The sequence below is a fragment of the Barbus barbus genome (genome assembly GCF_936440315.1).
Source record: "Barbus barbus genome assembly, chromosome: 3".
NCBI lineage: Eukaryota > Metazoa > Chordata > Actinopteri > Cypriniformes > Cyprinidae > Barbus > Barbus barbus.
In genome coordinates this window covers 18,123,434-18,149,194 of record NC_136731.1, presented here as the reverse complement: position 1 = coordinate 18,149,194, position 25,761 = coordinate 18,123,434, and the positions used below count along the sequence as shown (strand labels likewise).

At 37.8% G+C, this 25,761-nt stretch overlaps 1 protein-coding gene across 1 annotated transcript in view; it reads right to left on the bottom strand.

Annotated features, from left to right (window-relative positions):
• LOC306846556 (histone acetyltransferase p300-like) overlaps window positions 1-25,761 on the bottom strand; it is a 50,392-nt gene continuing 24,631 nt past the window's right edge. The window contains exons 18-30 of the mRNA XM_079380014.1: window positions 21,239-21,478; window positions 19,917-20,005; window positions 17,764-17,844; window positions 17,558-17,614; window positions 17,352-17,429; window positions 9,933-10,000; window positions 9,514-9,664; window positions 5,689-5,835; window positions 5,269-5,548; window positions 4,942-5,109; window positions 4,530-4,691; window positions 4,125-4,406; window positions 1-3,985 (exon numbers count right to left, since the gene is read on the bottom strand). Coding sequence (XP_079236140.1) covers window positions 1,124-3,985; window positions 4,125-4,406; window positions 4,530-4,691; window positions 4,942-5,109; window positions 5,269-5,548; window positions 5,689-5,835; window positions 9,514-9,664; window positions 9,933-10,000; window positions 17,352-17,429; window positions 17,558-17,614; window positions 17,764-17,844; window positions 19,917-20,005; window positions 21,239-21,478 — 4,665 coding nt within the window. The 3' untranslated portion in view covers window positions 1-1,123. The remainder of the gene's footprint in view (window positions 3,986-4,124; window positions 4,407-4,529; window positions 4,692-4,941; window positions 5,110-5,268; window positions 5,549-5,688; window positions 5,836-9,513; window positions 9,665-9,932; window positions 10,001-17,351; window positions 17,430-17,557; window positions 17,615-17,763; window positions 17,845-19,916; window positions 20,006-21,238; window positions 21,479-25,761) is intronic.

Here is a 25,761-nt window from a genome sequence, read left to right as displayed (position 1 = left end):
TTGTTATCTTCATTTTATTAAAAAAAAAAAAAAAGTATTAAGTCCACAGTTTGTGTTTCCTTTGTACAGTACAAAATATTCAAATAAAACTCCCAAAGTTCAGAGCAAAGAAAATTCTGGAAGTGGAGGAAAAGTAGGAGTGGTACTGAAGAAGGACGAAAACGGTGAAATCAGTGGCTCGCCTCTCCTTCTCCCTCGTTTCACTGCTCCATACAGTTCATATGTGAAACACTGCTCAATATGATATTGGCGAGAGCAGAAGAACTCCGGCACCACATCCAACACACACACACACACACACATCTTTCATCCAACCAGTACAGACACCTCCACTGTTCAGTAAGTCTTATAAGGAGTGCACAAACATTCTGAGGGCGGGTGTGTGCGTCTAAGAACTTGTCCTGTTGCAAAAGAAGTGATGTCCAATGGAATTTCCAATATGGCATGAAATAAGATCCATTGGGCAGCAGAGCGCACACCAGACCGATCCCCCAACACTGTAATTTATATTATACTCAATAACCTAAATCTCCAGCTTAAGTAAAGGAATAGCTCCCCAATTTAATAGGTTTTAACAAAAATATATTCTATGTGAACTGTAGCGGTCTCTGGGAACACACATGAAAAAATCCATCATGACAACAAATGAAAAGGCTAGAATAAATAAAATGCAAAACTCAATTTACAAGGAAAATATGCATGATGTTCAGATAATTATAATAATATAGGCATGACAACGTTTGAAAAGTTCCATATGACTCTGTAAAACACACAACAGAGACTGGTACATGGTGAAACTATATATAAAAAAAGTCCTTAATCATTTGCACTTTAATTTTATACCACTTTTAAAATCTTAAAAAATATCTCTTGAAAAAGAAAACCTGGACCAGTTGCGAAAATATTACTTGTGGTTTGTTCTCTGAGGCCGAGAAACAATCCTCAATTTGTACACAACTGGCAAAAAAAAAAAAAAAAAAAAAACACACACCCCATACTTATTTGCTATCTCTCTAAGGGGGTCCATTTTCAAAGTATTTATGATGAAAAACACTAAACTCATCCTTGTAGTATAAAAAAAGCTAACACTGTCTCAGGTGAGGTTTTGTGAATTCCGTAATAACTATATGATGTCTAAAGGGTTATTCATGTTAATGGCGAGGTCCTGGCCACTAGGAGGCAGCATATCATTAGCTCCCGGTCCGTGGAGTCCTGCCAAGCCACTGAGCTGAGATAGCATGGCATTCTGATCTGCACCAAATCCACTTGAGTCCTTAGAGTTGTGCTGTGGCTGTTGGGAAGGTGGAGGAGGTGGAGCCATGCCTGAGTGATGCTGCTGAAGATGGCTAGGATGCGGAGAACCCATTTGGGTCTGAGGTGAGATGTGGTGGGGTGAGGGCTGTGGTTGCAGGCGCGGGGACGGACTTGAGTGAGGTGGCTGGGACTGGGGTCGCGGGGAGGGCTGAGGGGAACAGACCTGGCTGCTGAGGGAGGATGAGAGCTGTTGGCCCTGCAAGTGGGGCGATTGAGACATCTGATGCTGCTGCGGGCTCATGGGGTTGTTCTGCTGTGCTGGCGAGGTGCCACTGAGATGTTTCTGCTGTTGAAGCAGATGCTGATGCAAGGCCTGTTGCAATAATGCCTGTGATGTCTGAAGACTGGGACCTCCTTGCGTGGGCTGTGGACCTCCTCCGTGCCCCACATCGGGACCTTGCGATGCCACATTCTGCTGCTGTTGCATCTGTAGTTGGTGTTGCTGTGCAAGCCTCTGTTGCAAGGCAGCTTGCTGTTGCGCAGGGTTGCCTGGAAAGTTCTGCTGCTGGCCAGGTTGCACACCTTGTAGTGGCTGACCTCCTGGTGGGACTTGCATGTTACCCTGCTGACCCATGTAACCTTGTTGCTGTTGGAATGCTGTGTGATTACTCATTTGCTGCTGCTGCTGTTGTTGTTGTTGTTGCTGCTGCTGCTGCTGAAACTGTAGTTGCTGTTGCCTTCTCATGATCAGATCTCTAAACTGTGGATTCATGTTGGCCATGTTTGGAACACCCTGACCCTGAATTCCTTGCTGTTGCTGCTGCTGCTGTTGTTGTTGTTGTTGCTGCTGCTGTTGTTGTTGTTGCTGCAAGGTAGCAACTTGCTGCTGCTGTTGCTGCAATAGCGGCCGCTGTTGCATTTGCTGCTGCTGTTGGAGCTGAGGAAGTTGAGTCTGCATGTTAACACCCTGTCCAAGGTGCATGCCAGGCTGGGACATCCCAGTATTGACACCCACTGGCTGTCCTCCCATAGGTCCTGGGCCACCCTGTGGTCCAGCAGGGCCACCTGTGCCTCCTTTATACTTGTGAACCCGCTGCTTGATAAATGCTGCCATTAGTTGTGGGTTAGACCGAAGAATGTTGAGGACTTGCTGCTGCTGTAGAGGAGAGGTTGGAGATCGCAGGGTCCGCAAAAGATCCTGCAGGGCTCCCTGAGGCAGATTGCCAGCTGCTGCCCCACTTGCTATGCCACTCTGCAGACCAGCCTGCACTATACTCATCAAGGCGTTTCGATTCAGCATTTGGGGTGCTTGCTGTTGTTGCATTTGTTGTGGTTGTTGCTGTTGCTGCTGCTGTGGAGAGGGCTGCATTGCAACCATTCCTGGTTGAGCCATCATGGCAGGTCTCTGCTGGGTTGGCATACCCTGCCCCGGCCACTGTTGCTGCTGAGGCTGAAGTGGTGGGTTCATTCTCGGCTGTTGTAGATGCATTTGTGGTGGCATCTGGCCTTGCACAACTGCCTGTTGGGGTTGCGGCTGCTGCATGGGCCCAGCTCCCACCATCATTCCCTGAGATCCTTGCTGCTGCTCCATCTGCACTCTGTTCGCTGATGTTTGTGCCTGCGAGGCTATTCCTTGTGGCCCTACCATGCCAATCCCAGGGTGGGCTACTGCCATCTGTCCCTGTGGCTGCTGATGGTGCTGCGGCATCATGCCAGCTTGCACAGCCTGCCTTTGTAGCATCTGAACCTGTGCCATCTTTCGCTGTGCATCTGCCACTTGCTGGATCTTCATGGCTATCTCCACAGCTGCAGCTGGAGGACCTGAAGGTTGCTGTTGCTGGGACATAGGTGCTGTGCCTGGATTGCTGGGGAGTTGAGGAGGAGTTGCAGGACCAAGGCTTGGTTTACCCTGCGACTGTGGATTTGGGGAGGGACCTGTGGAATGGGGACCATATTGATTGTGTGGATGCGGGCGTTGTCCCACAGGTTGTTGAGGAACCATTTGTTGCTGCGGTGAGGTCATCATCCCACCTGCACCTGGCATCTGCTGAAACTGGTGGTGGACAGGATGCTGAGGAGGCTGCTGGGGAGCTCCAGATGGGACTCCACCCACACCAGGTTGGGGCAAAGACGTAAGGTTAGGTGTCAGCTGTGTGGGCGTCTGAGGGGTTGCAGGTTGCGTACCGACCGAAGTAGGTGTGCTAGGACCTGTGGCCCCATTGTTGCCGGGGGATGGAAGACCTCCAGGAGGCCCACCGCCACATGGTGGTGGCTGCCCTGCTCGCTGCATGGTGGCCATACGTCTACGCAGCATTTGCGCTTGTTGAAGCCTGTGTTGTAGCTGCTGCTGACGAAGCTTGTGCTTGATGTTGAGACAGAAGGGCACAGGACACTTGTTTTCCTGGCAGTGCTTGGCATGATAGCAACATAGTGCAATGAGTTGCTTGCAGATGGGACAGCCACCATTGGTCTTGCGTTTGCAGCCCTTGGTATGTTGCACTACTCTCTTCATCTTCTGGCAAGATGGCAAAGAGCAATTAGCATTGCGACACTGGCATGCATGCACCAGTGACTGGATGCAGCGTTGGATGCTGAGACGACGTGAGTCGCCAGGGTTCTGAGTGGAGGCTGCAGCTTGGTTGTTGCTCTCGTCATCAAGACCCAGTCCAAGTTTATCCATCTTGTGCTCATGGCCCTTAGTGTTGTAGCAAGTGATGCAGAGATCATAATCCTACAAAAGAAGAAAGAAGGGGGCATTTCAAAAGTTTCTCAGTGTTTTATCTAAAAAAATATGCACCACAATACAGCATTTTTAGAAACCCTCCTCAAAGATATACCAAGTATCATACATCCCACATGCCATTTCTTACCTCACAAACAGTGCAGTGAAAGCGTGTCTCAACGTGGTGCTTGCATTCATTGCACGTGTAGACAAAGCGGTCCTGGCTCTGATTGTGCAGTTCTACTAGCATACACATGGAGCTCCATTTGGCCCGCCTCAGCGAGCTAAATTCAAGGTGCTTATCTCTTGCAAGCGTTAGGAAAGCATCTCGTCCGTCCATCAGATCACAGGCCATCAGGGGGTCAGGGTCCAAAATGGGTGGAAGGGAATTGGCAGAAGGGCCAGCGATGAGACGGATAACAAAGAATACCTTGAAATTAAGTAGAGTGTTGATATTTGTGAGTTCAGACTTTTACTTTACTTTTACTTTTTTTTTACTTCAGTCCAAACGTGTAAATGACAAATGCTTCAAATGTTTTTGAGAGCTACATACCTCTTTGTGTTTCTCCATCGTAGCATAGAGTTTCTGGGATAGATCATTGGAGACATTTGGCATGCCCGGTTTCTTTTTATTGGCTCGGCTCAAGCTGCTCTTGTTCTTGCTAGTCTTCTTGCTGTTCTTTTTTTTGGCATTCTTGCTGTCACCATTGGTAGCCTAGACAGTCAAAAAAAAAACATTAATCTTAAGCATCGAGTTAAAATAATCAGGTTTTAAGAATACATATTAAAGCAGCTGCACTAGAATTCAGAAACCAGAAAGGACAGTAGCTGTCTAAAAATCCTAAGTATATGTTCAGTTTTTCTAGAAGTGCTTTTTAAAGTTACCTAGTTCACACAACAAATTAGCACTTGAGTATGTTTTTACCCCAGTACAAAACGGTTACAAATCTGAGTCGATCACTCACGTCAATACTTTCACTAGAGGTGTTGTTTTCCTCTCTCTTCCGTTCTTCCTCCTCCTGTTCCAGCTCTTTAATGCTCTCCTCCAACACATTAGGCCAGAAATCACCCTCAAAATATGGGAGCTCCTTCGCACTGGTCAGACGATCCTCTGTAGCCTGCTTAAAAATGTCCTGGATGAGGAGAAACATGCAATAGTTAGTGAAGGACTTTAGATAGACAACACATTGCTGTCAACAACAAGCCAAACAAGGGAAAAGACTATAGTGCATTATGCTGACTCAAGTCTAAACTTTTATTATTGTCACCCAGAAGTACAGCTGTCACAGTACCTTGTAGTCGTGTATAATTCTCTCAGCTACTGCTTTGTCAAGCATCTTCTTGTACCATTCTTGTAAGCGTTTAGGTTTGGGAATCTTCTGATCTGATGGGTGGCAATGGAAGATGTAGTCGTCACCTTCACTTGGTGGACAAGCCCAGATGTGGCCAGTGACAAACCCCATTTTTTTAACATACTCCAAGTATCCAATTAGGATCTCATGATAGACTCCGGTTCTCAGGTGACGGGGTTGGAAAAAATGCACACTGTCAAGGTAGGAGATGTATACACGTCTGCGTGGAGGGAGAGAGAGAGACAGACAGAGGATATTGCTAAGCTACTTGTGTTTCTCAAACTCTTGTAATGTTATCCACATGAGGGAAGATTTTGTGTGTGCCTGAAGATGTGTGACTGTCTCTTTGCTATTTTTAACCTTTGATTGGGTTGAGGGCAGTCAGAGCCATATTCTTGCACATGCATTCCAAAGAAGCAGACATCTGTCCCATCAATATCTTCAAATGCAAACAGAGCTTTTGTCCTGTACGGGAATGACTCTGACATCTCGCCGCTATCAACAAACCTGTAAAAGACAGACAGTAAATTCTTTAGATCTTTTCATGGAGTCCATTAAAATTCTTCTTTTTAAAAAAGACAAAAAGTAATTTTTAATTAAGCATGAAAATTTATAATTTTTCAATTTCATAATCAAGGATCCATTCATTAAACCACATTGCAATACCCAATTTTGTGTAATATATTGATCCAATGCTGTTTTCTCCTTAAGGCCTTTAAAATTTTTCATTGACAATTAATAGGGATGTCAACGATTAATCGACAATCAAATAATTGTCGACAAGGGATGCAATCGATTAAAGCTATCAATAGTCGATTCAGCAGTTTAATTTAGGGCTGCATACAGCTCATGCACAAAACGCGTGCAAGCGTCTGTGAGTGGTGGTGACAGGGCTGGATCTTTGGTGAAAATAATTCCCTAACATACAAATTATGCTTTTAATGTGATCCAAACTTTAAAAGTAGCTACATTAAAACAGAAACAATACAAAGTTCTTTTGTATTGAAATGTAGTAACTAAGTCATGTTTAATTATAATTTCATGGCCATGAAATCTTTAATTTCCCCCCACGTTTACAACAGTAAGAGATGTGAAAACAGTCATTAAAAGTAAACGACAATAAAATAAACCTGCGAAATTAGAGGGTGAGATGGTAAGGATTTGGGAAAAGAAACAATAAATATTATAAAATTTGTGACCAACTGACAAAACTAAGGAAAGCCACATATGGATTTAAATGTATCAAACAGCATGAATGCAAAAGCATGGTCACGATGTAACATTTGCCTGCTAACCCATAATTTCTCTTATAAACAAAGCTTTGTACTTCACTTGTGTCATAATACTCGCATTAAAAATGTTTCATGTGAGCAGCAGTGTGTTTTAGCCGTGCGGCTCAGCCCCATGCGCCGCAGTTACGTTTGGGATCATTTTATTTTAAATGCCAATAATGTCAATTGCAAACATTGCGATCGTGTTTTAAAATAAAACAACGAGCACCATGAAACAGTTTAAAGAGGCACATTCAGTGGTCTCCGTGACGGGATATGAAATAGCTAACAAAGAAAAATGATCCCAAACGTAACTACTATGGCGCGCTCTCTTCATTTTATCAAATGATCGTAAATCACATCTATTAATTTTACAGTCCTGCTACTAGCCTTTTATTTAGACTAAAAACCCCTTTAATTTGGGTGAGGAAGCTGGTGTTTTGAGTGGCATTGGCACATGCCGGTGACTATATGCTACTGCAATTTTAAACAATTAAGTTTAACCATAATAATCTATTAATTGATTGTTAATTTAAACTACGATTGATCATGGAAATAATCAAAAAATGACATCCCTACTATTTACACAACAGCGACTGATGGTGATGCAATGCAGTCATGTCCAAAGTTTAGAACAGTTTTACTTTATGCAAATGAGCAACAAAGCAATGAGATTGACAACAAATGTGAGTGAAAAAGACATCCCAAAGTGCAACAGTGATGCGTAAACTGTCTCCTCTGAGATACTGCACTTGAGTGCAAGCAAGATGAAGATGTTATTGTTTACTGTGAGCAATTCATCTGTCCACATACATCGATAGAATTAAAAATATATATGGAAAACGCTTGGACATTCCAAGAGAGTTTGATTCATGCATTGTAATATTCGTTCATGTGCATATGATGAATTGCATAGTGCTGCAATTCCATGGAAATACTTTCCCCCTCAAAATGATTTCTTGACAAAGTCTTAATTTTACCATTTATGACCAGAAGCTACGGAAGGTCGCAAATAACGTTTGGAGATAAACAGTGTTACTATTGTTAACTAAAACTGAAATTAAACCAATTCAAATTTGTTTTTTCGACAAATAAATCTGAAAATTTAAATAAAAATATTAAATGAAAAACAAATTTCAAAACGAATGAAAATGAAATGCTGCCTTGGAAACTAACAAAGAAATGACTAAAACTGAATCCAAATAAATTAAGTCTAAATACAAATATATATAAAAAAAGAAAATGGGCACATAAATGACTTTATACAAACTAAAATTGAAATGAAAATATAAAAATAAAAGATCATCCAAAATAGCAATAATATCAATATCATATACTATAATAGTGTATAAATAATACTAACATAACACTATTTAGTTAGGGTATACAACAACATCTATTTGATGGCCTTCAATAATGAAATCATGTTAAAAAGTGTATTACTGCATGTAAGGTTATGGGCCATTGTTAAGTTTCATAATAATCACAAGGACAATTCAGTCACAAGAAATAAGTATCGCTTTTTATTTTTCCTCTTTCCTACTACTTGTTTCACTTCTGTTTCAGTTTTTATAACCATTTCTTACTGTGTGTAAGTAATTTGTTGTTGTTGTTGTTGTGTGCTTGGCTCAGTGTTGATGTCTGTATAGGTTGTTTATTCAGGTTTAGTTTTATTTCATTTGACACATGCATATAACAACATTTCAATAATAAACATATAAATGAAAAAATTAAATAAAAAGCGATACTACTATCCCTTGCCGGTGTCCCTGCCCGGTGGAGTCGCACGGTAGAGTTGATGGTCTTTACACTCTTTGGTCTTCACACTAAGAGGGCTTCACACGACGACTGCCGCGACCGCTGCCGCGGTATAATAACCTTTTTTATACCAATCCAACAAATCAGCTGGACCCACTTTCAATTCAGCTGGACCCACTTTCCTGTTTATCAACTAAAAATGGCCAAGCAAGTGCACACACTGACAAGACACGTGATACAGTACGAGACCAAACGCGATTTCAGCAACTCTCATCCCAGTAAACAAAATAAGCGTTTTCCTAGCGTACTACATATAGTACTTCATACTATATGGAAATGAAATAATATATATATATATATATATATATATATATATATATATATATATATATATATATATATATATATATATATATATATATATATATATATATATATATATATATATATATATATATATATATATATATATATATATATATATATATATATATATATCTACATATAGTACTTCATACTATATGGAAATGAAATAATATATATATATATATATATATATCTACATATAGTACTTCATACTATATGGAAATGAAATAATATATATATATATATATATATATATATATATATATATCTACATATAGTACTTCATACTATATGGAAATGAAATAATATATATATATATATATATATATATATATATATATATATATATATATATATATATATAGATAGATAGAATTCATTTTTATATGTATGTATATGTGTGTGGCTGTACATACATATGTAGTTGTTTTTTGGTGTTTGGTGTTATGTTAGAAGCATTATTATACTCATACCTTTTGTTGTTTTAATATTGTGAATTGTTTTTAGCTTATTTTCTTTGTTATCATTTAAATGTTTGGTATTGAAATGTTCTATGCACGTGTCAATTTTAATTTCTTTATTTTCTTAAATGTGTATATAGTATTTACAGAGTTTTGACTCTTAGTTTTAGTTACATTTTCTTATTTGTAAGTCGCTTTGGATAAAAGCATCTGCTAAATGACTAAAAGTAAAGTAAAATAAAGTAAGAAATGAAGCAAACAGTTCCAAATTCAAAGTCCCCGAACCTTAAAAGGAACAATATTTCAGAATATTCTGCACCGTCCCTCACCTGGACTTCATGCCAGGTTTGACCTCCACCACTTTATCAGAGACATGAACCACACGGATGGTGACATCACCGGATTCGGGATGACTCTGGCGCTTCAAGTACTCGTTCACTTTTGTCTCCAGGAAGTTACCAAGCTTTGTTTGAGGAAGCCCTGGAATAAGGAGAAAGAAAAGCAGGGAGTTTAAAATCCAATGCAATATAAATGCAATTATAGCATTATAGCATTTTAAAATACATTGACAATTCATTAACATAAAACAGTGCAACACACCATATTCACTCTTAAGATCTACCATTAAATCTTATTACACGGCTCTCAGAAATGCTTGATTCTCATTAGCCAAGCATGGAATTCTATACTCAAAAAAAGTTAAATAAAAAGGAATTTTTCCAGATTTCTTAAGCTCTTATCGACTTACTCTTTGCATTGTATTTATTCTCCTTCCTCGTTGCATTGGCCTTTTTCAGACATCCATCACAAACAAACCTGATTGAAGCAGAAAAAGAGCATTACATCTCTGTATATATGGTTAACTCTGCATTTATAGATACAAGACAGAACAGTAATAATCAAGTAGAAGTAACAAAGGACATCAAGTCGACCTATGTCTTCCATATTTACAGTAGCTCAAATCGTCACAAAGCTCTGAAAAACATTTAAATAAAAAAAAAAAAAATTATTTGTATTATATACAAATACATATATACAGTGCTCTCCATAATTATTGGAACAGTAAAGACAAAATCGCTCTGTTGGCTGTGGAGTCAAGACATTTGCAAATATTATTAAAAGATGAATATGAGGCAAAACTACAGAATGTCACATTTTATTATTAGCCGTTTCTACACATTCATGTTTTACCAAATAAAAAGAACAGCACTTGTTGAACATAAGGCAGATATAAAAGATCAAAAGCTATTATTTAGTTGCAGATCCCTTGCGCACAATCACAGCAGTGAGTCTGTGACCCATAGACATCACCAGACTCTTGGTCTCATCCTTTGAAATACTTTCCCAGCCTTTAATGCGGCCAATTCCAATTGTTGCTTGTTTTGGGGAGTTTCTGCCTTTACTCTCCTCTCCAGCTGGTGAAATTCATGTTCAATCAGATTTAAATCTGGAGATTGACTTGGGCAATCTAAGACTTTCCATTTCTTTGTCCTTATAAATTCCTTGACTGAACTGGCAGGGTGTTTTGGGTCATTATCCGGATGCAATATGAAGCACTTCCCAATGAATCTGGTGGCATTTTCTTGAATATTGGTAGGCAAGATGGTTTTGTACCCTTCCAAATTCATTCTGCTACTGTCATCATACATTAAGTCATCAGTAAAGTTGAGAGGGCCTGCTCCAGAGACAGCCATGCATGCCCATGCCATGACACCACCTCCACCATGCTTTACAGATGAGGCTGTATGCTTGGGATCATTTGCAGTTCCCTTTTTTCTCAACATTTTTGCTTTCCCATCACTTAGATAAAGGTTCATCTTTGTCTCATCGGTCCATAAACACAGTTCCAAAACTCTTCTGGCTCATCTTTGTGCTTTCTATTTTTGGTGCTGGTCAGAGATTTGCATCTTGCTGTGTAGCATCTGTACTTCTGTGTCAAAGTCTCCTGAGGACAGTAGATTGTCAGAGCATCACCCCAGCTTTCTGGAAGTTGTTGGTGATTTTACAGACACAGCTTTTAGGATTCATTTTCACAGCTTTTATGATTTGTCTGTCATCAACTACATGTTTTCTCAGCCGATCAGGTAGTTGTTGGTTGCTGGTGGTTTCCAAACTCTTGATTTCTCCATGCCCTTTGTTTTTGCTAGAGCTAGGGCTGGGTATCGAGTTCGATACTTTTTAGGCACCGACCGAATTGCCTCGATATCACGAGTATCGAAAAACGTACCAACGTACCAAATTTCGATACCTAAGGGGTTAATCTCATCAACGTCAGTGAGGCAATAAGCCTGCAGCACTAGATGTATTCGACTAGAAACAGCGCGGAGCTGATTAATCATTGTTATTATTACGTCATTATGTGATTCGAAAGCGTACGGAGCAGTCTGCTCTCCATGTCGCGCGGTTTTGTTTATCACACAGACTGAAGCGTGTGTGACGCTCGCGGTGATTTCAGCATCTGCCGTCTCACTAAATGAGGACATCAACACATGAACAACATCTCCAGAACTGCTCTGAGAGTCAATCCATGAGCATTTTACCATTTGATTTGAGTAAAACTAGTGTCATATCATATACACACAGAACTGTAAAGGTATTCATGGCAACCCGTCAAAATAGTTAGGTTTAACTGGGAAGACACCAAGGCAGAAATATATTAATATTGTTCAGCAGAGTCAGGGCTCGCAAAATTTCTAAATCCCTGGTAGCCCTTCGGGCAGGTACTCTTCAGATTTTGGTAGCCCGAAAATTTATTTAACTAGCCCAAATAAAATAAAGACCATAAATGTCAATCAAAAACATTTTCAATACACAAATATCAATGAATATTAAGGAAAGAGTTTTATTTTACTATTTACAAGGTATCTGCAGAATGATTAAAAATCTATTTAAGGCAATTTGAAAAATTATTTCTTATACCATTTAACGCACCTGAGCAAAAGCATTCTTTATACCAGACCTGTACAGCACACACAAAAAAAAAAAAAAGTGTGTAACTTTTAACTTTAATGTGCCATTTATATTTGATTTGACCCTTGATGTAACTAAATGATGTACATTTTAGGAACACATTTTTACTGAACAATACACTGCAGTTCAAAAGTTTGATCAATAAAGTTTTTTAAAGAAGTTTCTTATGCTCATCAAGGCTGTATCTATTTGATAAAAAATACTGAATATTATTTCACAAAATAATATTGTGAAATATTATTGCAATTTAAAATAAATGTTTTCTATTTTAATATACTTTAAAATTTCATTAATTCCTGTGAAGAAAAGCAGTATTTTCAGAGTCACATGATCCTTTAGAAATCATTCTAATATGCTGATTTTTAATCAATGTTGGAAACAGTTGTACTGCTTTTTTTTTATATATACTGTATTTTTTGGGACCTGTGATATTTAAAAAAAAAGAAAAAAAAAAAAAAGAAAAAGAACAGTGTTTAGTCAAAATAGAGATTTTGTGTTACAATATAAACTATTCAAAATTTTGGGGTCAGAAATGTTTTTCTTTTTTAAAAAAGTTTAAAGAAAGTTAAATAAACTTTATTCAGCAAGGATGTGTTAAATGGATAAAATTGATAGTAAAGACTTCTATTTTTAGAAAATATTTCTATTTTGAATAAATGCTATTCTTTTAATTTTATTAAATCAAAGAATCAAAGAAAAAAGAAACACAGGTTCCAAAAAAATATGAACAGTTTCAACACTGATAATAAATCAGCATATTAGAATGATTTCTGAAGGATCATGGGACACTGAAGACTGGCGTAATGATGCTGAAAATACAGCTTTGATCACAGGAATAAATGCTATTTTAAAGTATAGGTATTAAAATAGGAAACAATATTAGAAATTACAATAATATTTCACTATATCACACTTTTTCTGTATTTGTGAAATGAATACAGCCTTGATGAGCAAGAGACTCAAAGTCAAAGACTCAAAAACAAGGTCAATTATTTATCGGGTTTATAGCCCTAACATAATATATTATCAAAACAAACTATTTAAACTGATAGAATAGAATAGAATACAAACTGAAGCAAAACTTAAGCTGAGATCTGTAAGTTAAATTAAAAAAACGTGAACTTCTATAGCTGTCTAAACATACTCTTGTGTGTGACTGTACACGTTTCAGAGTTTTGTTACTGTTCTTTGCCCATCCTTCATTATTTCCAGCACTTAATCAAGCCACTCTTCTTTAATACATGAGGACGTTTTATTTCACGTCATTGCGTTTGCGTCGTCTCTCGTGTTGAGCGCACCGCAACCATTGAAGTATTCAGTTTCTACAGCGACTCATTTGGTGCACATCGTTCTCTTTCTATGAAACCGGCTCTAACTCTGTCGTGACATCAGCTCTATAGCGGTTTGCCCGAGCATTGCTATTCTTTCCCTTTTACTGGCGGCATTCAATCAAATGGCTACCCAACTCATTTTTGTGCGCGCGAGGGACATATTTCTTCTGCGCGGCCGCGGTGGAAGAAGAGTGCGGTCGCACACGCGCTCAGCTTAGAGGGAACACTGCGTGGGAGCGCTGTATTTAAGGTAGCCCGTCAGGCAGGGCAGTGCACAACATTTGTTCCATGTTTTAATTTTAATAGTAAAATTTAGTTTGCCAAAATAAATCAAATTTTGATTTTCAATCATTTAAAAGATAAATGAAATTAAGTGTTTTATGCTTTCATTTGAAAACCAGACACGGAACATAATTTTTGAGGAAAAATAAAACATTTCATAAGGCTATTTTAAGAATAAATTTGAATAAACGTAGTTTATTCATTCAAATAATTAGACCTACTACAACACAGAATTTAATAACAATAAAACATGGTGAAAGAAAATAAAACACCCACTTATGAAAGTGGATAAAGATTTTCAATTTCTTTCAAAGTCTTTAACAACCTATAGAATAAATGAACAGAAATGATGATTCTGTCTGAGCTATGTGTTTTAAAACGAACACACACTAGTGTAAATGTAGCCTAACAGATGTGTAAACTGAAAACTATTTGAGCTTTATTAAAATTATTTGTACTGATTTATTGTGTTGGCTATATTTTGTTCCTTTGTGCAGTGGCTCAGGCGATGAGTCTTTGAGTCTATACATGTCAACAAGCTGAAAAAAATTAAATCAACTTTTTTTGAGATAATGTAATCTTGTTAAAACGGATTTCATAAAATTGGTATCGAAAAAAGTATCGTTCATGAACCGGTATCGAACTCAAGGTATCGGTATCGAAATTTTTTGAACGATACCCAGCCATAGCTATAGCTATAACTGACTTCCTCTTTTTGCAGAAGTAATGGATATAACTGATACGACACTTTCCCTGCTTTTAATATCTGAAGAATTAATGCAACAGGACACAGCTGATCACTTACTGTGCGTTCACACCGCCGCCGACGAGAGCGTCAAAATTCGCCCTGGCCGCCCTGACTGAGACGCTGTAGAAAAGATTTGTGTTAGAAAGACCTGTGAGGCAACTGTTCCAATACTTATCCTCACATCAGATAGAGGGATGAAACTCTAAAAGTGCTGAACTTCTTAGCTGGTAAAACATCTGTATTGAATCACCCAATAATAAAATGTGACATTCTGTAGTTTTGTCTCATATTCATCTTTATCATCATATTTGTAAATGTCTTGACTCCACAGCCAACAGAGCAATTTTGTCTTTACTGTTCCAATACTTTTGGAGGGCACTGTATACATATGTATATATGTGTGTATGTGTGTGTGTTTGTGTTTATCAGGGGCATTTCCTTCGAAGAGGCAAGGGAGGGAGTGCCTCCTCAAAAAATGAGAAGAGAAAAAAATAAATAAATAGTACAAAAATAAAAACACAATTATTACAAAATATGACATTAGAAAAACAAGTGATTTATACACTTTTTAAAGAAACATTGTCCAACAGCGACACCAGCAGGTAAAGCTACAGCGGGAATCCGCGTCTCTCTTGCCTCTCCTGTGCCCATTGAGTTTTAACAAGCGTGCTGTGATTTTGGTGGGGGGTAATTGAGAATGAATGGAGGAAAGACATGTGAGAAGAGGCAGCGCCTCCTTAGCGATATGATTGGATATGACGGATTATGATCGGCTGTTATTGGTTCATGAGATAAATACTGCCTCTTATGTTTGTGCACGTTCCATGTTCGCAAATCAGTCTGAATGAATATAATGGCATCAATGGGAAGACTAATTTAAAAAAAGTAAGTAAACAGCTCACACACTTAGATAGAACTACTTCGTTACCTCAAAATCATTTAACATGACATCTGAAATGGCCTGAAGACATATGTGGGAGTTTTTAGAGTAATCAGTTTAGAGAAATTTAAGGTAAATCTCCATGTCTGTGACCAATATTTACTGAGCTTTGATGACTGAAGAAAACGATTGAAAACACTATCTGAACATACGTTCTCAAATAAAACATATCTTAATGGTTACTGCATTATAATTTTGGAATAAATATAAATTCTTAAAAGCACTAATTTTATGAGATTCATACTTGGCTTTAATAAATAGAATACTGATTACATCGTTAGTGTAAAATTATAAAATATATATATATTTTTTTTTGATAGTGTAATGCTGCATCCCAATTTGCATACAATTCGTCCTAAATAGTATTCGAAAATAACATACTATGATTTGGGACATACTAATTTTAAATAAAGTAGGGATGCACGATATTATTGGATCGATATCGGAATCTGCCACAAGTTGATGTGATTCTTTAGGGTCTTAATGAAAAATCTGTAACATATTTTTGTTAAAATTTCTCAATGGTAGTGTTAAAAACACTTTTTTTACCCTGTCAAAATCAGCTCTGTTTTCAGCAAGCCGTTTTTTAGGCCATGTTGCTTTAAAAGCTAATGACTCTGCTGACACCGCCCCTCTCTTTCGTGGAGTAACGAGCAGACTGTAAACTCCAACGCAAAACTTGCTAACTATCACATTATGAGAACAGCCTGATTTGAGAAAGGAGATTTTAAAATAGGGATTAAAAAAAAAAAAAAACACTGGGTGGATTTTTATCATAGGATGGATCTGTACACACACTTCCAACACACATTGATGTTCAAACAACTTGTAAAGTGAATTTTGCATCCGATGACCCTTTTAAAATAAAATGTTAAGGTTACTACTGCATTAAAAAAAATAAAAAAGACTGATATAGTTTTTTATAGTTATTTTCAAAGCTTCAATGTACTGTCATTATAAAAGATCGGCGTCATTATTTAATTCTAACAAATAAGTTCTAAGTAAAAACTAACCAAAATTAAAAATAATTAGCTTATAATTTCCACACAGGAGAAAAAAAAATAAATATATCGGTATTGGCATCAGCTATTGGTGAAAATTAGTTGAAAAATATCAGCATATGGGATATCGGCAAAATCCAATATCGTGCACCCCTATAAAAAAGTTTGCCAAAGATTCCTGGATGGTCTACTACTATTTTCGGTTAGAATTCGAAGTGCAGATCGATGCACACTAACGGCTAATATTGCCCACAACACACTGCGCTGTGGACGAGGATTAGAACTACAAACACGCATAAAGTGTTAAAACAAACTACAAACATGGCGGATATGCACGACCGACAGACAGGTAGAGAACTGACAAGGCAGTGATAAATAATCAATGGTCCAACCTGATGAAAAAATTATTTAATGTTATCCACGTTATATTTCATCTGCAGTAACACTGTGAACTTTTATAATGATACGTTTGGTCATTAATTTATAAATGCATCATTATACAAACACATGAGCAGAGTTCTCAACATGAAAGACCTGTGATGTGCCTCTTCATTTCTCTCCAGTACCGTAGGAAATCAAATTAAACGAAATGTGGACAATGTTAACTGTGACAAGATGATTGACAGGGCAGTTTAAACCGTGACACAGTGCATGTAACCAAGCAAAAAAGCGTCCGTTAAAGACGCAGCTATGATGTAGTATGTCCCAAAGCTTGCCTACTATTCTGCTACATACTTCAAATTATGTACTTTTCCTTCACAAGAAGAGTAACCCTAACTTTATATTAAGTTTCACTCTCAGGTAAAGCCTTGCATTCACGAACACTCCATTTTTTAAGACCTATTTTGCAGTAGAATGTGTCAAATAAAAGTGTGCTCAAATAAAACTAGCTCACCCCGACGGCCATATCGTCTCATGGTGTAGAGCGCATATCTGATGCATTTTTCGACCACAATCAGCACATTCCAACAGTCTGTGAAGAAAAATCGGAAAACAAAAAGGTCAGACGATGACAACAAATCCAGACCTTGACTAAAGCTTCAGAACAAGCAAACTGAGATGACACAAAATGAGATTTGGACAGAGAAAATATGTACATACAGTTCAGGGTCAAGGGTGTCGTTCTTTTTCCTTTGAAACTGATCTTTATTGATGGACCTGAGGAGAGGAAACGAGAGACAGAAGAGGAAGCCGCCCAATCGAGTGGGTCATGAGAATCACTGAACGAATGCTCTCCGGAGGAATAGCATCACGACAATAACAATGAAGGAGAAGATCAAAACACAAACATTTAGACGGTTACTCACGTTTGAGGCTGGGTTGGATCGTCCCCCAGGGATACATTCTCCCCCTGGATTTCGTTGAAACACTTCTCACAGAAGTGGTACCTGTCAGCAAGAAGCCCATATTTGGGTGAACTAGACCGTTCGCCAAGAGCACAGCCAATCACAGTAAGGGCACGTGGAAGCAGCCACCAATCAGAGCAGGGCAGGCCAGGCCAGGAGACAGGCACACAGGAGAAGGCAGGTTCGTCGCCAGGAGCAACCAATCATGAAGCAGGTTTTTTGTGTGGGCAGATTGATTGATTGGTTGCGTGTAAATTTCGGAGCGGATGATTGGTCACATCAAAGCAGGCCAATGCAGACATCACAAGCGTTAAAAAAGGAGGGAGAGAAAGGGAAGGGGGGGGGGGGCAGAATGAATATTTTAAAAAAGTGTGAGAAACAAAACCGTTATGAGGGACAAAGAGCTACATGTTGGACAGGTGGAGGGGTGGGTCAGATGTAGAAGAAGAAAACTAAACCAAAAGAGAGAGAGCAGGAAGCCGAGGCAAAAGCACAGACGGTCTCCTTCGCGTCTGCTGAGCTCTAAAGCAACCGTGACGCCCAGAGAAGCGAGGGACAACAATGGACTGAGTGAACGAACTGATGAGAAGAATGAGAACAGGAGCAACAGAGACCCATCATCCTTTCAGGACATTTTAAAGAGGGTCCCAATATTCGCTACTAAAACAACGTGTGACATAAAGAGTTAGTACGCCCTGTAGTTGGCAGCATGAATTAAGTTTTAGCCAATTTTGAAATACCGTACTTTCAGTTAGTACATTTTGGGTGAATCTCATAAAACACATCCAGGTCATATATCCCAAAAATATATCCCAAAAATAATGTTCCTTGCATAAAGCAAATGAAGGACCATTGATATCTGACATTATCATTTTACAAAATTCTTTATTTAAATGCAGCTTAAAAGGAATCACAACATAATAAAAAAAATATATATAACAACAATATATAACATTATATATGGCTTTTTTCACATGGGCTTCTTTTTATTACCATGTGTTGTCAATCTTTTGTTTTTAATAAGTGTTTATAATACTAATATTATTATAATTATAATAAGCGTTGTTATATTGTAACTTGACATGTTTTATGTAGCCTTTTTATATAACGAAAGTAAGGTTCATATTAAGTCTAATGTTGCCAAAGTTATACCAAATCTTAAGCTTTGCACAACCCAAGTTTGTTTACACCGAAACCTCTGATTCTGGTGTAAGTCTTTGCCAGCCTTGGCGAGTAAAAGATTTGCTGTTAGGATCTAGGATGACATAACTCAGAAAACTGGCAATGATTTTCACTAACGCATTAGAGGAAGATTAGTGCAACCGTTTTGGTGCTTCCTTATTAGCACTTTGTTATTTTGTGCTTGTAGCTACCAACTGAGGTTAACACACCTGTTAATTGTAAGTACACCAACAAAATGCCCAAACTCAACTGGAGTCAAAAATGCAGACCCTCTTTAAAATGGCCGTTTAAAATCAGGAAAAAGAGCAGAGATGTGAAATGTGGTCTATTTTGCCACCGAAAGTCAATTCAACAGGCCTGAAATTCAACAACACCCTGATGTGGGAAATATGTGCTCACAGCAGAACAGCATTTACATTTTTACAAAGCACATGAAAACAGACCACTCAAAAATACTCACCTCAATCTTTTTACATACAAATACACAATGCAAACCAAATCTGAATATGACAGATGTAGTGGAGTAGCCTAGTGTCTATTAAAGTGTTCAGAAAACAAACAGCTTTCATAATACTTCATTTTAGCACTAGGCCTCTTCACAGCAGAGCTTTTAATGCTGCCAGGCAACATGAAATTGATTTTAGGCTGAAATGCAAATGATCTACAATAGTGTGACGACATGCCAGATGGGGTCAGGCAATTACCCATCAGGCCACATTCACTATGATATAACTATCCGTGTGAATATAATAACTTGCTTCTGTTTGTATGCATAATATAGACTCTTTGAACTTTCAGGTGGCTATTCTTACTCTAATACGACTGATAACTCTGTATTTTAGTGGCTATACTGCATAGTATTAAGCTATGGGTGTGAGTGACTGTGTGTAGAGTGGATATAATGTAGTGTGTATAATACAGTGGGTACTGACCTGTTCTGATAACTGAAGTACGCAGCGTCTCGAGGGATGGTACATAGCTGTTTGCCATAGCAGCACAGAGTCTGAGGAGAAAACTCCAACTGAAAGAAGAAAAATAGGTATAGAGGGATTAAAAGAGAGAGCGAGAGAGGGAGAGGAAGAGGAGAGTAGGTTAGCAATATCCCATTAGTTTTAGCAAGAAACCACAATCTACTTCATAATGTGCCAAACATTACAACTCAACTGTGGTAAAAACGCTGTAATTTAAACGCTGATTTACTCATCATCTGAAAGCTGAATAAAAGTTTTCCATTGATGTATGGTTTGTTAGGATAGGACAATATTTGACAGATAAAACTATTTGAAAATCTGGAATCTGAGGGTGCAAAAAAAAAATCTAAATATTGAGAAAATCCCCTTTAAAGTTGTCCAAATTCATTTTTGATTAGTAATATGCATTGCTAAGAACTTAAGTTTTGATTTATTTACAGTACAGTAAGAAATTTTCATAATATCTGGAACATGACCTTTAATATCCTGATGATTTTTGGCATAAAAGAAAAATGTATAATTCTGACCCATACAATGTATTCAATGTGTTCAAGCACATAGTGCTGTAACTCTATTGTAATTGTTAGGATTTTTTATTATTAGTTTTTTCCTGCCGTAAAACTGATCATGCACACCGAACCGTAAGGCCTAGAAACTTGGCCAAGTGATAGAGCTCAATTTGGGGAGAACCTGCCAAAGACTCACCCCAGTCGGACAATATAGGACAATAGGACATAACTCCTAGACCAATTGTCAGACTCAAGTGTCTTATATCATTGCAATCCTTGGCTCAAAACAAACTAAATCCACCCCCATTATATATTGCAGCCATATTTATTATTATTACTGTTATCAATAATAACTGTTCTATTGTTAAAATTTGTTTGGCATTATATGGTAGTACATTATAATTGTTCTTAAGAAGTAGTATTTAACATACATTTAAGGTACTGTTTGTTGAAATTGTTATAATAATAGTTATATTGTTAAATAAGTATTATATGGTAGTATATTATAATTCTTTGTCTTAATAATAATAGTAATAATAATAATAATAAGTCTAAACATACTTTTAAGTCACTCACTATATTATTTGCTGAAATTATTCTTATAACAACAATATAAATAGTTAAACATTATTAATAAGTTGTGTAGTAGTATATTTTGGTTACATTAAAACCAATGAAATCTGATGGGTTGAACCACATTCCTTTTATAAAACTTATTAGTAAAGAAAACAAAACCAACAAACACACAAACACACACACACACACACGACTCACCTTCCTTCCACAGCAGTAGCCCAACTCCTGCATGACGGGGTCTATTTCCTGTTCAAACACCTCAGCCAGTTTGGAGCAGTATTTATACACCCGTGACGTCTTCCTATTATACAGCCAGGCGTTATTGAACATCAGCCACACGTCGTCCACGTACTGCCAGGGCTCCTGGTACTGACCCGTGTCCAGCTTACGCTTGATAGTGGACAAGTCCATGGGGTTTTTCACTATGTCAAAGTAGTCCTGGAGAACGAAGTCCAGATCGCAGATGAAATGGAGTTGCAGTCGGACAGAGCGAGGGACGACGGCCCAGCGGGTTGAGAGTCAGGGGGAGAGAAGAGGGTGCAGGGGGACAATGTTGAGCGCTGTAGAAGAGGTTCACATGCACAAACAGAGAAAAACGTAACAGACTCCCACTGCCTCGCTCAATTCTGTACCCTATTTCTCTCCTTCATACACACAAATACACACAAATCTCAGGGCCAGCGGCAATGATGGCAGACATCTACTGATGAACTGGGGTGGGCAAAAGTATATGAACATATGGTCAGATAGCAGACTGAATCACATTCAAAATGTCAAGAAATGCCAAGAAAGTTATATTTTGAATTTTGAGCTCATTTTTAAGACCTTTAAGAATTTGCATTGTCTTTAAATTCATGACAATTAAACTTTATTAATGACAATTAACCCCCCAATACTAATGAAATATTACTAAAAATACAATAGAGTGGTGGAACTACGATGTCACTTTGTAGGCGAAAACCCGGAAGCGAGTTAGCATTTTAGCACTTCCGGTTCCATCGTACAGTCAATGTTTTTTTGTTTTTTTTTAATGGGATTCTGGTTAAATCCCTTAAATAAGGTCCGTGGTTCACTTTACTTTATGGTTCGACTCCGGGTTCATACCATAAGGTAAACTCGTATTACGATTATTACATGTAAACACCACATTTACCAGCTTTACGTGGTGAAAATGAAACTTTAATGATGCATAGTGCTTAAAGCCATGTTAAAATTAAATGTTTACGGCCACATGAAGCTGTTAGAAAGCATATAGTTTGTAGAAGCAAGGATAAAATAACATTGTGTAACCACCCTAACAAAATGAGAGCTGAAATGTGGTATTTTTTTCACTAAAATAAGTTTAATTTGACCATATCCAAAAACTCACTCACTCTGCTGTTATTTAATAGATTAAATGCACTAGAATTTTATTGAATAGTACGTGGGGATACATTTTTAATTAAAATATTCATATTAAATCAAGGATTTATTGACTTAATGCACCTTTTCAAAATGTACAGAAATACATGCTTTCAAATATCCTTTAGTTAAGATTATTTCATTTATTCACTATACTATTTATTACTAATGTTTCATTTCAGTTTGGCTCTAGTTTTGTATTTATTCCAGTTTATATGAAACGGTTCATGCTGCGTGGATTAAAATTTATATACAGTTTAAATCCTTTTTAAAATTAAGTTTGAGAAAGTTGTCGGGAGCGCGGTGGTGGTGACGTTGAAGGCGAGCGACCGTGGTGGTGTAGATTGTTTATAGCCCAAGTTTAGCTTTTTAGTTCTGGTGCTTTTATTTAGGCTTCAAAATTCGTCAAAGTTATATTATTTTGTGAAGATTATCTTGATGGACTTGTAATTTTCATGAACTATGATTGAACACAGACCTTATTTTTTGCGATTATCCAAAAGCCTATGGAAAAATCCTATTGGCTTTTTGTCGAGGAAACCAGTTTCATGCTAACAGCTGATCCACCTACAAAGTGACGTCATGCAACTATATGTTTGAAAGCATTTGCAGTAATGAATTTATGATTTGAAATAACACTTTCCAAAGGTTCAGTTTGTTAAAATTAGTGGTTAACAAACTAACAAAAAAAACTAAAAATACTTTATTGAACTTAGTTAATGTTGATTTGATATACAGCGGGGGGGGGGGGGGGGGGGGGGGGGGGGGGATTATTTGATCCCCTGCTGATTTTGTTTGTTTGCCCACTGGCAAAGAAATGATAAGTCTATCATTTTAATGGTAGGTTTATTTGAACAGTGAGAGACAGAACAACAACAAAAAAATCCAGAAAAACATTTCAAAAAATTATAAATTGATTTGCATTTTAATGAGTCAAATAATTATTTGATCCCCTATCAATCAGCAAGATTTCTGGCTCCCGGGTGTCTTTTATACAGGCAAGGAGATGAGATTAGGAGCACTCTCTTAAAGGGAGTGCTCCTAATCTCAGTTTGTTGCCTGTATAAAAGACAATCTGTCCACAGAAACAATCAATCAATCAGATTCCAAACTCTCCACCATGGCCAAGACCAAAGAGCTCTCCAAGGATGTCAGGGACAAGATTGTAGACCTACAGAAGGCTGGAATGGGCTACAAGACCGTCGCCAAGCAGCTTGGTGAGAAGGTGACAGTGAATTATCAACAGTTGATTATTCGTAAACTGAAGAAACACAAAACAACTCTCAATCTCCCTCAGTCTAGGGCTCCATGCAAGATCTCGCCTCGTGTAGTTTCAGTGATCATGAGAACGGTGAGGAATCGGCCTAGAACTACATGGGAGGATCTTGTCAATGATCTCAAGGCAGCTGGGACCATAGTCACCAAAAAAACAATTGGCAACACACTACACCGTGAAGGACTGAAATACTGCAGCGCCCACAAGATCCCCCTGCTCAAGAAAGCGCATGTACAGGCCCTTCTGAATTTTGCCAATGAACATCTAAATGATTCGGAGAAGAACTGGGTGAAAGTGTTGTGGTCAGATGAGACCAAAAATCGTGGTCTTTGGCATCAACTCAACTCGCCGTGTTTGAAGGAGGAATGCTGCCTATGACACCAAGAATTCCATCCCCACCGTCAAACATGGAAGTGGAAACGTTATGCTTTGGGGGTGTTTTTCTGCTAAGGGGACAGGACAACTGCACCACATCAAAGGGACGATGGCCATGTACCGTCAGGGCCAGGGCATTGAAAATGGGTCATGGATGGGTATTCCAGCATGACAATGACCCAAAACACACGGCCAAGGCAACAAAGGAGTGGCTCAAGAAGAAGCACATTAAGGTCCTGGAGTGGCCTAGCCAGTCTCCAGACCTAAATCCCATAGTAAATCTGTGGAGGGAGCTGAAGGTTCGAGTTGCCAAACGTCAGCCTCGAAACCTTAATGACTTGGAGAGGATCTCGTGTTGCTATTCTGTCTCTCACGGTTCAAATAAACCTACCATTAAAATTATAGACTGATCATTTTTCTTTTCAGTGGGCAAACAAACAAAATCAGCAGGGGATCAAATAATCCTTTCCCCACTGTATGCATGTATATATATATATATATATATAAATATAAGTGTTATCAAAAGATAAAAGATTAATCGCGATTAATCACATCCAAAATAAAAGTTTGTGTTTACACAATGTGTGTGTGTACTATGTATATTTATTATGTATATGTAGAGACACACACATACAGAATATATTTTGGAAATATTTACATGTTTATTATATATAAATATATTTTATATATAAATATAGTTTTTATCTTAAATGTATACATGCACGTGTGTATTTATATGTACATAATAAATATACACAGTACACACACGTGTAAACAAAAACTTTTATTTTGAATGCAATCGCGATTAATCGTTTGACAGCACTAATATATATAAATTAACAAATGGAACCTTACGGTAAAGTGTTACCATAATAATGAGTTTTTTTTTTTCTCCATCATCATCATTATACACTGACCAAAAATAATAACGAGCCTTAGGCTAGCCCTTTTAGTGTGGCCAGCCTAAAGCACACCTGTGCAATAATCATGCTGTCTAATCAGCATCTTGATATGCCACACCTGTGAGGTGGATGGATTATCTCGGCAAAGGAGAAGTGCTCACTAACACAGATTTAGACAGATTTGTGAACAATATTTGAGAGAAATAGGCCTTTTGTGTACATAGAAAAAGTCTTAGATCTTTGAGTTCAGCTCATGAAAAATGGGGGCAAAAACAAAAGTGTTGTGTTTATGGTTTATAATTTTGGTCAGTGTAATTACTTTAACAATTAATATTATTTTAATTTTAAAAGAATGAAGCCATTAAATGTGCTCAATTGTCACTATGATGCTACAATGTAAAAAAAAAAAAAAAAGGTCCTAAAAATAAGCTTTATGCAAAATATAATTTGTTTTTCTTTTGATTTCGGCATTTCTTCATAATATTCACTTGTTAACCATTATGACTGTAATTTATTATTATGCTCTGTCATTATTTGTAACTTGGAAACTGTATTTAAGAAAACATTTACTATTTTTTAATCCAGGCTTGGTGCAATAATATCACATGTGGAGGGATTAATCCATTTGGCCAAAAAATCCAAATAATCATAGGGTGATGTTGGCAGGGGTATCGTTTAGGGTACAGTAAGCTGAGGTGAGTACAAGCGGAGTGATATTAAATTACAGCAGCATAACTATGAGAGTTTACAGCACAAAGCACAGCTGG